Source organism: Bos javanicus, chromosome 11, assembly GCF_032452875.1.
Source record: "Bos javanicus breed banteng chromosome 11, ARS-OSU_banteng_1.0, whole genome shotgun sequence".
Taxonomy (NCBI): Eukaryota; Metazoa; Chordata; class Mammalia; order Artiodactyla; family Bovidae; genus Bos; species Bos javanicus.
Genome location: NC_083878.1, coordinates 27,900,070 through 27,917,052, shown reverse-complemented (window position 1 = coordinate 27,917,052; position 16,983 = coordinate 27,900,070). Strand labels below are relative to the sequence as shown.

General features: G+C 36.8%; 1 protein-coding gene across 4 annotated transcripts in view; it reads left to right on the top strand.

The window, feature by feature from the left end:
• SRBD1 (S1 RNA binding domain 1) overlaps window positions 1–16,983 on the top strand; it is a 243,606-nt gene that overhangs the window by 25,158 nt on the left and 201,465 nt on the right. For all 4 annotated transcript variants that reach the window (XR_009739351.1, XM_061432247.1, XM_061432246.1 and 1 more), the window contains 4 exons: window positions 662–779; window positions 1,839–1,977; window positions 5,990–6,086; window positions 7,436–7,571. Coding sequence is in view for 3 of the 4 variants with exons in the window: in XM_061432247.1 (XP_061288231.1) it covers window positions 662–779; window positions 1,839–1,977; window positions 5,990–6,086; window positions 7,436–7,571 (490 nt within the window). In the remaining variant the exon portion in view is untranslated. The remainder of the gene's footprint in view (window positions 1–661; window positions 780–1,838; window positions 1,978–5,989; window positions 6,087–7,435; window positions 7,572–16,983) is intronic.

The window sequence follows — 16,983 nt, the reverse complement described above, 5'->3', positions numbered from 1 at the left end:
AGTAAACTTCGTCTGAAGATGCCTCGCCTCTCCCTTATATGCAAGTTAGTGGCTCCTTGGCCTTTTGTCAAAGTGATCCTGGTAGACTTCAGTCTCTGAAAGCAGTTTTGGGCTATCAGGAATGTAAAAGACACAGAGAGGTGTGATCGAAGGACTGCATATTTCTTCCTGTTTAACTTAGAATCTGCTGCCTTTGGGTTTTTTTTTTTTTCATAAGTAGATTTAGTTTTCTTTTCCATCAATCATTTTTACTAATTAATATTATCATCTCTCTAACTTTCTGCCTGTTATTTTATCAGTACTATTATTAGAGATTATAAATAATAACAGGTAATAAAATAGGATGAGAGGTTTTAATAATAATATATTCTAAAATATCAAGATTTTGAAAACCAAGGAGAGACTAAAATACTATTTCAGCTTGAAGGAGATTGTAGACACATAGCAATTACATAAAACTCATTCTTAGCTGAATTCAGTATCAAAGACATTATAGGAACAATTGGTGAAACTTAAATGAGATCTGAGTGTTAGAATATAATATATCAATATAATATCAAACCCAGGTCTCCAGCATTGTGGGCAGATTTTTTACCAGCTGAGCCAAAAGGAAGCCCATAATATTGATATTATTATATATTACAAAAATTTTTATTTTCAGGGCTGTTGCAAAGAAGGCTCATAGTACAATCCAAAAAATTAAAAAGGAGGGGAAGATGTCTGAGTGCCTGTTAAAAGCTTTGCTGAACTGTAAGACTTTTGAAGAACTAGAACATGTGGTAAGGAACCCTTTTTATTTAATGTAATACCTACCTGAATATATTATAATTTGTGTCTTTTTATAGTTAAAAAATAGCTAGAAATAAAAAGCCACAGAGTCATCAGCCACCATCGTTATTTAATTCAACAAAATATTCTTTATTCAGTAAACATCTTTTAAGCCTTTTTGTGTGTGTGCTAGGCACTTGGATTTACAAAGATGACTAATATATAATCCTTGTCTTCAAGGAATTCCCAGTCGAGTAAGGAAAAAGTAGGTAACAGAAGTGAGAAGCTTGAGGGAGAGTGCTAAGCTGGAGACACAGATGTGAATGTCTTCAGCATGTAGTTGGTATTTGGAGCCATGAAAATGGAAGATTTCACTCAAGGAAAGATCATAGGGTAAGCAGGTCAGGGTAGACCATTGAGAAAAACTAACTTTTGAAGCATGGATAGAGGAAGGGATAGCCTAAGAAGGAAACGTGGAAAGAATAGTGAGGGAAGTATGAAGAGAATCAGGAGATAAGGTACCCATAGGATTGAGGCAGAGAGTCATAGAAGGAGGTAATGATCAGTGGTCTTAAGTAATTAAATATAGCAGGGAGTTTTGGCAAGATAAGGACTAAAAAATGTTTATTTGGTAATTAGGGGATCATTATGGCTCTTTGTGATACCACTTTCAGCTAGGTGTATGGAAAGAGAAGCCAGGTGGAGGTGGGTTGAGTAGTGAACATGTACTCAGAAGTAGAAGCATTGTGTGTGGACATGTTTTAGAGGAGCTTGCTTGAGTTGAGAACTTGTAGTCCTTGCAGCCCAAGCACTGAGTTTGTAAAGGGAATGAATCCAAGCAAATAGCTAACTGTAAGTATGTAGGAAAGTATAAAGCATTTGATAAGGAATAACTGTTTTTATACATCTTGTATTCTTTGTTAGTATTAATGCCTCTCTGAAGGAAGAAGAAAGAGTTGAAAAGAGGATGTCTTTAGCATTCTTGCATGTCCTCTCATTTTGTGTCCTAATTTTAACTTTTGCTTTTTAAAATTTATTGATTTGGTATGCTTTCTGACTTTTTACCCTAGTCAGCGCCATATAAAACTGGGAGCAAAGGCACCAAAGCCCAGAGAGCAAAGCAGTTGGGATTAGAAGGAGCAGCCAGGACACTGCTGGAGAACCCAGGGGAGCTGAGTCTTCTCTCTTATATTAAACCCAATGTGAAAGGTACTTAATTGTTTAAAGAGGTCGCTCCTGTTTCTTTTCTAATTTAAAAACTTAGGTTAAAAAATTGTTTCATTAAGTAATACAATAGAATAGTATAGCATATAAAGGGCAAATTATTCTAATAAAACAAATCCCAGTATATCTCTTTCTTAGCCATTTAGCTTTCCTTTTTTGGTAAAGTGCCTGTTCTTGTCTTTTGCTCATTTTTCTGTTGTGTTGTTTCTCTTTTTTCTTATTAATTTGTGAGTATTTTTTAGATATTCTCTCTTGGAGTTATATGTGTTACAGATCTTTCCTCCCAACTTGTAACTTCTCTTTTCACTTTGTTTATGGTATCTTTTGGTAAATAGAGTCTTAGTTTTATCATAGTTAATTTATTTATCTTTTCAATTTTATTAATCTTTTCTTTTAAGATAATTGCTTTTTTTTCTTTTTAAAGAATTCCCTTTGCATCCAAGATTATGCAGATATTCCTATATTCTTTTAAAACCTTTATCCCATTTCTAAAAACTTATAAAGATTTTACAATTAAAAAGTCATATCTTCTCTTTAGAAAGAATTTCAACAATTCAGACAGACATGAATTGTAAAAGAAAGTCCTACTCCCACACTTCTGCTCTCCATGAGTAAAATGCTTGTCTTTTTCTGAAGTGTATCTTCTTATCTCAGTGTGTGTACATGTACAGGAAAGGATGAAAGAGGAAAGGGGTAAAGGAGAGAGATTTCTAAGAAAAACCCAAGGAAAGTGACAAATGATACATGTCAAGGTGTATTGGTTTTATTGTCAAAATGAGCCTTGAAGTGAGAGCTTTTTAAGTAAGAGTGGGGGCTTTTTTCAGGGAGTGCTCTGACAGGATTGAATGGGGAGATTGATTCTCTAGGGATCACTGCTCTCACTCTAGTTCTTTTTGACCTTCTGTTCTTTAGGCTGGGAGATTGTCTGTAGGGGGCAGTCTCTGATAACAAAATCTGCAGGATGTACTAAACTGTAGAGAAGCAGCGTACTGAAACCTGTGTTTTTTTAAAAAATAATCTGGCAAATACAGATTTGCAGTTGGAAAAATTGAGTATGTGTGTCTGTGAAAATATGAATATCTGCTCATACCCAAGTACACCCACCTTAATATCTGTATTGAAAGGGGCAGTAATGATAAAAAAAAGCAAATTTGTATTATTTGAATTTAGAAATGGGTTGAAATGAGTAAAATTCAAGTTTAATTTTTTAATGTGTATTTTCTGTTATATTTTCAAATGGTTGCAACTTTAATATTTTAATGTTAGCTGCAACTATTTAACCAAGCATTGAGGTTAGCCACAGTGGAAACTATCTGAGCCCAGTGTTGGTATGTTTTATTACAAATGTTGGAGCTTTCAAAATGTTAGATGCACAATGATTTATGGTTTGTTTTATTTTTAACTTCTGGTCTGTTTCCTTTCCTTCTACTCTTCACCTCCTCTGGTACAAAGTTTTCCTTAGTTCACACACATACTGAATTCCTATTCAGTATGTTTGATAACCTTATATCTTTTAATTGGCCTGTGGGGTGATGCTCATGCACTATCTGATGATGAGCACTAGGTGATAATTCTGATAATGGGGTAGGTTGGGCCCAGCACAGTTACACATCCCAGAACCCATCTAGCACACATACCAGAACTTCTCTGTTTGCTTTTCTCCCTTTTTCTTTTACTCTAATCACAAACATAGTATTGTAATCAATTCTAAACAACTTTGAATTGCTTTTCAAAGTTTGCTTGGAATGTTTTTCCCTTCTGTTTCTTCCTTCTTTATGCCACATACATCCTCATGGTCACTCTCTGTTCCTTACTGTTTTTCTAAATAAGTATTTTCTTTATTCCCATCTTTCCTCAAAGAAGTATTTCAGAAACCAGATATTTCAGTGTCGCCACCCCCTCAACATAGGAGGCACTTTTAATTACCACAGACCAACAAGAATTGGTCCAAATCAGAAAGATAGCCTGTGCTACAAATGGACTACATCCTAGAAGATCCAGAATATCCCTGTACAAGGAGGAGTAGTTAATTGCCCCTTTGTAAGTAAGATGAGGTGGTGTTAGTGCAGATAAGCTGAGGAGAAGTGTTCAGTTTTTTAATTGTGGAGGTTTGAAGAGCATGTGGCTGTAAAGCTTTCACTGCAAGGCAAGGGATATGATTTTCTGGTTCTCTGGACATTATTTTCTCCTGATTTTACTGAGGTGCTAAACTTTTTGAACTCTTGTTATCCTTGGCTGTATTAAGCCCCAATGAACAATTCTCTCTGATGAGACAAGGTGCTTTTTCAAAACACACAAGACTCTCTTCCAATTCTCTCTCCCTAGTTGGACTGAGATGGGGGGTTTGTAATTTGGATGAGCTTTTGGAATGGCTGAATGTTTCTACCTGTTGTTAAGCACTCTGCCTCTGAGGTGGTTCAATACACCTCCCTACCAATGGTTTCTTTAAGCTTTAATGAGTATCAGAATCATCTGGGATGCTCTGTAAAACAATAAAATGCCACAGTCTAGAATCTATATTTTTAGCAAGTATGTAGTATAATTTTATTTTAGGGTCCTTAGACTATACAATCCATTGTTCTAGAGCTTTTGAATAATTTTAATTACATACGGTTCGTTAAATTCTTAAGGTTTACAAATTGTATGTCCCTCAATAATGTGAACTTTTCAAAAACTCTTTGTTTTAATCGCCAAATCTGTAATTTCCTCTTTCTGTTCTCTCTCATTAATTGATCTCATTGTAGGTTCCCCTTTTACTACTGACTTCTCACCCTGGTACTCTCCTTAAACTTTGAGTGATGATACTCTGAGGTACTTTTGGACCCCAGGAATGAGTGCATAGTGAGTCGTTTTCTAGGATAAAGACTGGTCTAGCGAGAAAGCTAACACAGAGCAGACATCTATTGACTGCTTACTATGTGCCATAGCTGTTCAAAGTTCTTATATATATAGCCTTCCACCTATCAAAGATTGTTCCTGAAAATTGCCTCATAGGGAAATTCTCTTAAAATGTAAACAGGATACCTATTTCAGTTACCAAATTTCCTTGAAATAAATGCAATTACATCATTAGTTAAGATCAGTTATCATAATGCAACCCAACAAGTTATTTCCTCTTTATTAATTGTTCTGTAAGTCTGTCCTGCTCTCTTTGTCTTTTTTACCTGTTATTCATTAAATCTGTGCTCTTAGAAAAACATGATACTCGTGCTTGTGTAATTGAAGCTTTAATGCAAGAAAAAGCTTTAATGGAAATAGAACAATAAAGACAAAAGAAATGAAGGAATGCATTGCAAATGATTTCTTGGTATATAAGCTGATATTGCAGGGACCATAATATACAAGACACACTGCTGTAAATTAGCAAACTGAAAGCACTTGGAGAGAACGTAACATACCATTAGTAGACAGTTCAGCTGTAAGATGAACAGCCACATAATGACTCTTGTTTTGTGCTTATTTGAGATTTGAGACCTATTTCAAATAGGTATTGAAAATGTGAATAAATGCCTCATAAACAAAATTGGGATATTAATAAAATTCCTTGTAAAGGAGAATTTTTATAACTGGAATGAAGTAGTATACCTTGGGGTATGACTATTAATATGTATTTCCTATAACCACACTTAATATTTGTAAATAGTTCATGAAGTAGATACTATTATTACCGTTTTTATAGGAGTCTGAGGCACAGAGACGACAAGTAACTTGCCCAGCACACATTTGGTAGATGGTAGAGCCAGGATTAGACCAGGCAGCTGGTCTGCATTTTTTTACCACTAGGTTATATGGTATGTTAAGGCCCTGTATTACGGTTTCTGGAGGCTTGTTTTCAATGCTGAGGGAAGCTTGTCACTGCTATGATACGTTTCTGTCTTAAATTTGTCGGTTTAAGGTTTTTATTTTGACTGGAAAAAATTTATTGTGATTTAATTATAGATTTAAAAACCAATCTCTAGTTCTTGCTTTTGTTTTCCTTCTTACCCTTCTCCTAAAGGGCTTTCCGCACTCCAGGATATTGAAACAGGAGTGCAGCATATTTTAGCAGACATGATTGCTAAAGACAAAGACACACTTGACTTCATTCGGAAATTGTGAGTAACTCTTGGAGAGTTTTCTGCTCTGTGGACACATGCTGTTAAGGGTTGCACAGTTAGTGCTAATTCCAGTGCTCATTAAAACTTTACTTTCAGACTTAAAAATTTTTTTAAATTTTTTTAGTAGCAGAATTCTTTGTTCAAACAACAGAACCCGAGTACATGAAACAGATAAAAGTAAAGTTGTTTTGATTGAATTCTGGGCATGGATCCTGGAACTCTGCCTGTTCATCCTCCTTATTCTGAAGCACCTCAGCAGAGGCCTCTGAGGAACATGGTTTAAAAACCACTGCATAATGCAGTATATGCTAGAGAGCAATTCATAACTATTTAGAGTGGGTTGCATTGCTTTTTCAGCAAATAGTGATGTATGTACTTAATTTTATAATATTTCATTTCTAGTATTTACCAGTGGTTGGATTACCTTGGAAATGTGTAATATCAGGTATGGATAAATGTGATGACCTCAAAATGAATTTTAGGTGATGGAGAGAGCAGCTTATCCATAGTGTCACACCATTTATAAGAAAGTAAAACCTTTTGACCTAGACACTACTTGGGTTTATGGATCTTATGCCTCCAAAAAAAAAGACATTATTTAAAAACCCCATTTTTAGGTACTCTGTCTTTCCTTTTCTTCTGTGTATCGAAAGACAGTTTTTTGGTTTTTGGTTTTTTTTTTTGCAGAGGTCTGTTCTTCCTCTCTCTTAACATCTCTAGCTGTGTGAGCTGTGCAGAGGAGAGCAAAGGTGGAGATGAACCAGTTGACTACTGTTGCTTATCAGGGTTTTTGTTGATATAAGGCAGAAAAATTTTCTGTTTCCTCAGTAGCCCTCATAGAAATGAGTTGAAGTAGAAGAATTAATTGCCCAGGTTTTTAAGTGTGTTTTTATAAGTAATCATACTGCTGAAATTTGGTTCAATTTCTAAATTGTCATTGGAAGCTGTCCTGACATATTATCGTTTCCCCTCTTTTTAGCTTTAAATTGGTTCTGACTCCCTAACTCAGCGGTTAGGAAAGGATGATATCTAGGCCAGAGTTATTGGTCTCTTGGGTAACTGCAGGTAGTATCTCAACTCATTTAGATGTTTTATAGGAGGCCTGGGTTGATATATAAATAGATTTGTGCTATGCTAGGTATGCTAGACCTATGCTAGCGTGAATAAGTGAGGAGTCTTTTTTTCATGGGTCAATATCATTTTTATAGTTGAGCATCATATATAAAAAAATCTTATTTGGTAATTCTTGTTTACTTTTTTGCTAATCTTATTTCTGTATAATGTGTTTCTTTACTGAAATACATGTTAATAACTACTTGTGGTTGAATACTTGTGTATCTGAACAGGTGCCAAGATAGATATATTCATATCCAGTCATCTTTGGCAAAAGTGTCCTCAAAAAAAGTAAATGAAAAAGATATTGATAAGTTTCAGCTCTATCAAAACTTCTCATGCAATATAAGAAACATCCAACATCATCAGGTAAATAAGGAAACTGCTTATTCATGTGGGTAGTAGTAATAATGATAATTCTTCAGATTTGTTTATTACTTTTTTTTACTAAGGAATTAAAGAATTTTCAATCAGCTATTTTTTCCTTCATATAAATTTTTATAATTTTCTTATATCCTCTGCATTTCACAAATGGGAATCTCAAGACCCACAGAAGTTAGTAAATGATACTGAGAATTATTAGCAGAGCTAAAAATATAACACTAGGTATCTTGGCTCTCTGGCAGATGATCTTTCTTATTAGACTTTCCTTCCCAGAAAAAGATTTGATCTGGATGTGAGCTCAATTCTGGATCCTTTCCATTTGAAATACAAATTAGAGACACCTGATTTAGAATAAAGTATGAGAAATCTCACCTAGTTATATAAATTATAGTCATTATATGTGTCTTTTAATCTCATTTTTCATTTTACTAATTCTTATCCTAATTGTAGTTATAGGTTATATGTGGAATGTTGCTTAAACTTATAGAAAAAAATTTTTTTATTACAAACCAATAATACAATAACACTAACTTTTATATTTACCTGTGTAGCTATCTTTACCAGTGTTCTTTACTTCTTTGTATGCTTTTGAGTTACTGTCTAGATTTTATTTCAGCCTGGAGGGCTTCCTGTTATGTTTCATGTAGGTTGGGTCAACCCCCTCAGATTTTGTTTTTCTGGAAAAATCTTAATTTCTCCTTATTTTTAAAATTGATTTTTAGTTGTGACAAAATACATATAACAAGCTTTACTATCTTAACTGTTTTTAAGGGTACAGTTTAGTAATGTTAAGTATATTGACATTATTGTGCAACCAATCTCCAGGTTTTTTTTTTTTTTTTTTTTATCTTGCAAAACAGCTTTTGTGAATGTAGAATTCTTGGTTGACAGTTTTTTCTTTCAGCACTTTGAATATGTCATTCCATTATCTTTTGACATACATGGTTTTGATGAGAAATCAGCTGTTAATCTTACTGAGCCTTCACATATGATGAATTACTTTTCTTGCTTCATTCAAGATTCTCTTTAGCTTTTGACAATTTGATTATAATTTGTCTTGCTGTGGATCTCCAAGTTTATTCTTCTTGAAGTTTGTTGTGATTCTTGGTTGTGTATATAGATGTTTTTCATCAAAATTGGGAAAATTATGGCCATTATTTTTTCAAATATTCTTTGAGCCCTTTTCTCTCCTGAGTTTTCCTGTTAAATGTATGTTGGCATGCTTTAGAGTATCCCACGAGTCTCTTAGGCTCTGTTCATTTCTTTTCTTTCTTAGAGTGTAATCTCAGTTGACATATCTTCCAAGTTGATTCTTCTTGTTCAAATAGATGATTAAAACCCTTAAGTAAATTTTTCATTTCAGTCATTGTACTTCTTTGCTCAGGAATTTCTCTGGTTCTTTTTTATGATTCCCAATTCTATTGATACTCTGTATTTGTTGGGACAGCATTCTCATGGTTTCTTTTAGGTCTCTGTCTAAGATTTCCTTTAACTGAGCATGTTTATAACAGTTTCAGTTCAGTTCAGTTCACTTGCTCAGTCGTGTCCAACCCCATGGACTGCAGCACTCCAGACCTCCCTGTCTATCACCAACTCCCAGAATTTACCCAAACTCATGTCCATCAAGTCAGTGATGCCATCCAACCATCTCATCCTCTGTCATCCCCTTCTCCTCCTGTCTTCAATCTTTCCCAGCATCAGGGTGTTTTCAAATTAGTCAGTACTTTGCATCAGGTGGCCAAAGTATTGGAGTTTCATCTTCAGCATCAGTCCCTCCAATGAACACTCAGGACTGATCTTCTTTAGGATGGACTGATTGGATCTCCTTGCAGTCCAAGGGACTCTCAAGAGTCTTCTCCAACACCACAGTTCAGAAGCATTAATTCTTCGGTGCTCAGCTTTCTTTATAGTCCAACTCTCACATCCATACATGATTACTGGAAAAACCATAGCTTTGACTAGACAATTTAAAGTGTGTCTATTAATGCCAATGTCTGAGCTTCCTCAGAGACAGTTTCTATTAGTTTCTTTTTTCCTGTGAACGTTTGCCTGCCTTGTAATTTGTTGTTAAAACTTGGCAGTTTTAATAAGTTGTCAACACTGAAAATCAGGTTCTCCCCCTCCCCAGCATTTGTTTTTATTGCTGTTATTGTTTTGTGGTTTGTTTAGGGACTTCTAAATTGTTTCTGTAGTCTGTATTCTCTATCATGAATACACAGAAGTCTATGGTCCATTAGCTTAGTTGACATCTGGTTACTTGACAGAGATTTACTTAATCCCTGGAGCCAAAACAAATAACTCTCTCCCCATCCTGCGTATTTGCTCTCATTGGGACATTCATCAATGTTTAGTGAGTGTGTTTACAGCTCTACCTTAGCCTTCACTTCCTCTTTACATGGAACTCAAAGGTCAGACAGAAGTGAAAGGTTAAGGTCTTCTCAGAGCAAGTGTCTTGTCTAGTCCTGAGTACTAGACAAGACACATGACCTCTAAGATTCCCTAAAATATGCAGAAATTTAAAAATGCCTCTTTCCCTCAAGTGTCTCATTTACTGGCTTCTTCCTTTCCCAGTTTTCTGGTCTATCTGATGTTGCTCTAATTATAATTCCTTATCCCCAAGTGTCCCTTTATCTTTGAGACTGCAGCTAACACATTGCCTTTAAATACTTTGGACAGATACCACCTAGGAAATGACATATGCCCTGGGGAAGCTCTGTGACAAGCAAAACAAGGGCAAGTCCTTGAGCCAAACCCTCAGGAAGCATGAAACAGACCAAACCACATAATCACAAGTCTTTAAGAATAAGGTCCATATTGCTCCCTCTAGTACTAGCAACCTGCACCAGAAAAGTAGGCTCTTATTGGTACCACCACTGTTGAACTGGAGAGTGGAGGATGGTAAGTGGGTACGTTAAAAGTGCTGTTTTACAAAAATTCTGCAGCTTCTTTCTTCTTTTAGTGTTCCTCTGTTATAAGTTTTCTTCTTTTTGTGTTCCTCTGGTTGTTGTAAGTTTTTGATTGGATTTCAGAGTTATGAAAAAATTGAATCTGACCGTTTTATGCCAGCTTGTTACTTCTGTAAAGGTTTGGATTTTAGAATTTCCTCCTCGGCCACTTTGGTGATACCATATTTAACAGCATGTATTCCCCTGTTCTGTTCTAAAACCAGCATGTGACTTTAGCCTTATAAAGTGTTATCTTGTTTAATATTATTTAGTTTGAAGTCTACTTTGACATCAGGATTGCAACTTGTATTTTCTTAATGAAAATTGATTCCACCCTTGTTTTAATCTTAACTTTTCAATTATATGGAATGCTTGCCCTTGGTTCTTTTGCTAAAAATTTATAGTCTTCCTTTAGCTGATTGAAGCTGATTCTCTAGTCTAGTATGGAGTTGGCAAAACTTTTCTGTAAATGACCAGAGAGAAAATACTTTAAACTTGGTAGGCTGGATGGCTCTTCCTGCAAATTCGCAACTGCCACTGTAGCAGGAAAGCAGTCACAGATAGTATGTAAGGGAATGAGCACAGTTGTGTTTTTAAAAAAATTCTGTTTGTGAAAACAGATGTTGGATTGGATTTGGTCCATGGGCCATAGTTTGCTGGCCTCTGCTCTTATATTAATGTTTTCTCAAGAAGATTTTATGTGTATAGTACAGGCATGCCTTATTCCATAGTGCTTTGCTTTATTATGCTTTGCAAATACTGCCTAGTTTACAGATTGAAGGTTTGTGACAACTGTGTGTCATACAAGTCTGTTGGCACCAGTTTCCAACACTTGCTGACTTTATGTCTCTTTTGTCACATTTTCATAATTCTCACAATATTTCAAAGTTTTAAGTGTTTGTTATAGTGATCTGTGATCAGTGATCTTAGATGTTACTATTGTAATTGTTTTGGGGTGCCACAACCACACCTGTATAAGACAGCAAACTGAATTGATAAGTACTGTGTGTGTTCTGACTGCTCCACCAATCAGCTGTTCTCCTTTCTGTCTCTTCCTTGGATCTCACTATTTCCTGAGATACAATAATATTGACATTAGGCCATTTAATTATCCTACAGTGGCCCCTAAGTGTTCAAATGAAAGGAGCAGTTGCACATCTCTCACTTTAAATCAAAAACTAGAAGTGATTAAGTTTAGTGAGAAAAATAAGCCAAAAGCTGAGATAGGCTACTGTCTAGCCTCTTGTGTCAAATAGGCAGCCAAGTTGTCAATGCAAAGGATACATTCTTGAAGGAAACTGAAAGTGCTACTCTAAGGAACAAAGAATGATAAGAAAAAAAAGCAGCCTTTTGATGATATCGAGAAATGTTCAGTGGTCTAGGTAGAAGATCAAAGCAGCAGTAACACTTCCTTATGCTATGCTATGCTAAGTCACTTCAGTCGTGTCCGACTCTGTGTGACCCCATAGACGGCAGCCCACCAGGCTCCCCCGTCCCTGGGATTCTCCAGTCAAGAACACTGGAGTGGGTTGCCATTTCCTTCTCCAATGCATGAAAATGAAAAGTGAAAACGAAGTCGCTCAGTCCTGTCCGACTCTTAGCGACCCCATGGACTGTAGCCTACCAGGCTCCTCCATCCATGGGATTTTCCAGGCAAAAGTACTGGAGTGGGGTGCCATTGCACGGGCCAAGCTATCTTTAATTCTGTGAAGGCTGAAAGTTGAGGAGGCTGCAGAAGAAAAGTTTGAAACTAGCAGAGGTTGGTTCATGAGGTTTAAGGAAAGAAGCAATCTTTGGGGACTTCCCTGGTGGTGCAGTGGTTAGGACTCCATGCTTCCACTGCAGGGGGCACGGATTGAGTCCCTGGTTGGTGAAATAAGACCTTTTATGCTATTCAGCTCAACCAAAAAAAGGAAAAAAAGGTGAAACAGCACATGCTAATGTAGAAGCTGCAACAAGTTATCCAGAAAATCTAACAAGATAATTAATGAAGGTAGCTACAATAAGCAACAGATTTTCATTATAGACAAAAAACAGCCTTATACTTGAGGAAGATGCCATCTAGGACTTTCATAGCTAGAGAGGAAAAAATGCCTGGCTTCAAAGCTTCAAAGGATACAGTCTCTCTTGTTAGGGACTAATGCAGCTGGTGACTTGAAATTGAAGCCAATGCTCATTTACCAATGCTCTATAAATGGAACAACAAAGAAAGCCAGGATAACAGCACATCTGTTTACAACATGGTTTGCTGAATACTTTAAGCCTACAGTTGAGTTCTACTGCTCAGGAATAAAGATGCCTTTCAAAATATTATTGCTCATTCACAATGCACCTGGTCACCCAAGAGTTCTGATGGAGATGTACAATGAGATTAATGTTGTTTTCATGCCTAACACAGCATCCACTCTGCAAGGAGTAATTTTGACTATCAAGTCTTATTATTTATGAAATGCATTTCAGAAGACTATAGGTGCTATAGAAAATCCTCTGATGGATTTGGGCAAAGTAAATTGAAAACCTCTAGAAAAGATTAAAAAATGAAGATCATGGCATCTGGTCCCATCACTTCATGGCAAATAGATGGGAAAACAATGGAAACAGTGACAGACTTCATTTTGGGGGCTCCAAAATCACTGCAGACAGTAACTGGAGCCATGAAATTAGAAGACGCTTGGTCCTTGCAAGAAAAGCTATGACAAACCTAGATAGCATATTAAAAAGTAGAGACATCACTTTGCTGACAAAGGTCCATCTAATCAAAGCTGTGGTTTTTCCAGTAGTTGTGTATGGATGTAAGAGTTGGACCACAAAGAAGGCTGAGCACTGAAGAATTGATGCTTTCTTATTGTGGTGTTGGAGAAGACTCTTGAGAATCCCTTGGACTGCAAGGAGATCAAAACAGTCAACCCTAAGGAAATCAGCCCTGAATATTCATTGCAAGGACTGATGCTGAAGCTGAAGCGCCAGTAGTACTTTGGCCACCTGATGTGAAGAGCTGGAAAAGACCCTGATGCTGGGAAGGATAGAAGGCAGGAGGAGAAGGGGACAACAAACAGAGGACGAGACGGTTGGATGGCATCACTGACTCGATGGACATGAGTTTGAGCAAGCTCCAGGAGATGGTGAAGGACAGGGAAGCCTGGAGTGCCGCAGTCCATGGGGTCTTAAAGAGTTGGACACAACTGAGGGACTGAACAACAAGAAAGGATTCACCATTCTAGATGCCATTAAGACCATTTGTGATTCGTGGGAAGAGATATGGTATCAATGTTAATAGGAATTTGGAAGAAGTTGATTTCAGTCTTTAGGGTGACTTTAAGGGTTCAAGACTTCAGTGAAGGAAATAACAAGCTATGATAGAAATAGCAAGAAAGCTAGAATTAGAAGTAGAGCCTAAAGATGTGAAAGAATTATCATCTTGTGACTTAACTAATGGACAAGGAGTTACTTTTTATGGATGAGCAAAGAAAGATGTTTCTGTGAGATGGAATCTGCTCCTGGTACAGATGTTGGAAAGATTGTTGAGATGGCAACAAATGATTTATTAATAGAATGTTACATCAGCTTTGTTGGTAAAGCAGTGTCAGGTTTTGAGGGGATTGATTCCAGGTTCTACTGTGGGTAAAATGCTGTCAGCATTTGCCTGTTACAGAGAAATTGCTCCAGAAAGGAAGGGTCAATTGATGTGGCAAACTTCATTGTTGTCTTATTTTAAGAAATTGTCATAGCCACCCCAATCTTCTGCAGCCACCACCCAGATCATTCAGCAGCCATCAAAACTGAGGCAAGACCCTCCACTAACAAAAAGATGATGACTTGCTGAAGGTTCAGATGATAATTAACATTATTTAGCAATGAAGTATTTAAAATTTTTCTAAAATATTTATTGAAATATAGTTGTGCAATTTTATATAAATGGCAGGTTACGTATATCAATTCACAAATTTTAAAGGTTTATGCTCCATTTATAGTCATTATAAAATATTGGTTATATTTCCTGTGTTGTATAGTATATCCTTGTAGCTTATTTTATACATAGTTTGTAACCCTTTAAAAAAAAATTGTCTATTTTTATTTCATTTTTTGACTGCTCTGCATCTTTGTTGTGGCATGTAGGCTTTCTCTAGTTGTAGAGAGCAGGAGCTACTCTTTGTTGTGGTGTGAGGACTTCTCACTGTGGTGACTTCTCTTGTGGAGGATGGGCTCTAGAGCCCTAGCTCAGTAGTTGGGCACACAGACTTAGTTGCTCCATGGCACGTGGGATCCTCCTGGACCAGGAGTTGAACCCATGTCCCCTGCTTTGGCAGGTGAATTATTAACTACTCGACCACCAGGTGGAGAAGGCAATGGCACCCCACTCCAGTACTCTTGCCTGGAAAATCCCATGGGCAGAGGAGCCTGGTAGGCTGCAGTCCATGGGGTCGCTAAGAGTCGGACACGACTGAGCGACTTCACTTTCACTTTTCACTTTCATGCATTGGAGAAGGAAATGGCAACCCACTCCAGTATTCTTGCCTGGAGAATCCCAGGGATGGGGGAGCCTGGTAGGCTGCCGTCTATGGGGTCGCACAGAGTCAGACACAACTGAAGCGACTTAGCAGCAGCAGCAGCAGCAGACCACCAGGGAGGTCCCTAGTTTGTACCTCTTAATCCCTTTCCCCTATCTTTTCCTCTCCTCCATTCCCTCACCCCACTGATACACTAGTTTGTTCTCTGTATCTGTGTATCTTTTTTTGCTGTATTCTGTAATTTGTTGTATTTCTATATTCCACATATAAGTGATATCATAATATTTTTCTTCTCTATCTGGCTATTTCACTTAGTATAATACTCTCCCTGTTCATCCATGTTGTTACATATGACAAAAATTTTGTTCTTTTTTATGGCTGTGTGTGTGTGTTGATATATACCACATCTTCTTTATCCATTCTTCTGTTGAAGGACACTTAAATTGCTTCCATATCTTGGCAATTGTAAATAATTCGGCTTTGAACATTGCGGTGCATGTATCTTTTTGAGTTAGTGTTTTTGTTTTGGATATACACTCAGCAGTGGAATTCCTGGGTCATATGACAGTTCTACTTTTAGTTTTTTGAGAAACTTCCATGCTGTTTTCCCCAGTGGCTGCACCAATTTACATTCCCAGCAACTGTGTACAGGGTTCCCTATTCCATATCCTCGCCAACATTTGTTATTTGTGTTCTTTTTGATGATAGCCATTTTTAAATTAAGGTATGTACATTTTTTTCTTTTAAGACATATTGTTATTGTATACCTAGACTACAGTATAATATAACTTTTATATGCACTGGGTAACCAAAAAATATGACTTGCTTTATTATGATAGTTGCTTTATTGTAGTAGTCTGAAGCTGAATCTGTTTCAGTATCTCTGAGATTCACCTGTATTCTCTGACTTTATGACACAGTCACAATTGTTTCCTTTGTCCTTGATACTTGAAGGACAGCTTGGCTCAGTATAATATTTTTTCCTTGCATTTCCTTTCCTTATGTTTGTCAAATATGTTTCTCTGTTGTCTTGCTTTGCATGTTTTCATTTGCTTGTTTGTTTTTGGAAATCAGATGTCAGTCTCATTTTCTGTTTTCTAGAAGAACTGAAGATGTGGGTCCTGTGTTGTTTATTCCTTTACTTTATTGGTTTATACAAGGATGAGGGCGATTTGGAATCAGGACACTGCCAATGTTCTTTAAACCTGGAATTCCTCAAGAAATCATTTAAAAATTGTCCTCCTTTCTGAATTTTACTATTATAAGGAGAAGATAATGAAAAAGACATTGTACAGGAGACAGGGAGCAAGACCATCCCCAAGAAAAAGAAATGCAAAACAGCAAAATGGCTGTCTGAGGAGGCCTTACAAATAGCTGTGAAAAGAAGGGAAGCAAAAAGCAAAAGAGAAAAGGAAAGTATACCCATTTGAATGCAGAGTTCCAAAGAATAGCAGGGAGAGATAAGAAAGCCTTCCTCAGGGATCAATAAAAGAAATAGAGGAAAACAACAGAATGGGAAAGACTAGAGATCTCTTCAAGAAAATTAGAGATACCAAGGGAACATTTCATGCAAAGATGGTCTCAATAAAGGACAGAAATGGTATAGACCTAACAGAAGCAGAAGATATTAACAAAAGATGGCAAGAATACACAGAGAACTGTACAAAAAAGATCTTCATGACCCAGATAATCATGAAGGTGTGATCACTCACTCTTAACATAGAGCCGGACATCCTGGAATGTGAAGTCAGGTGAGCCTTAGGAAGCATCACTACTAACAAAGCTAGTGGAAGCGATGGAATTCCAGTTGAGCTTTTTCAAATCTTAAAAGATAATGCTGTGAAAGTGCTGAAATCAATGTGCCAGCAAATTTGGAAAACTCAACAGTGGCCATAGGACTGGAAAAGGTCAGTTTCATTCCAATCCCAAAGAAAGGCAAAGAAT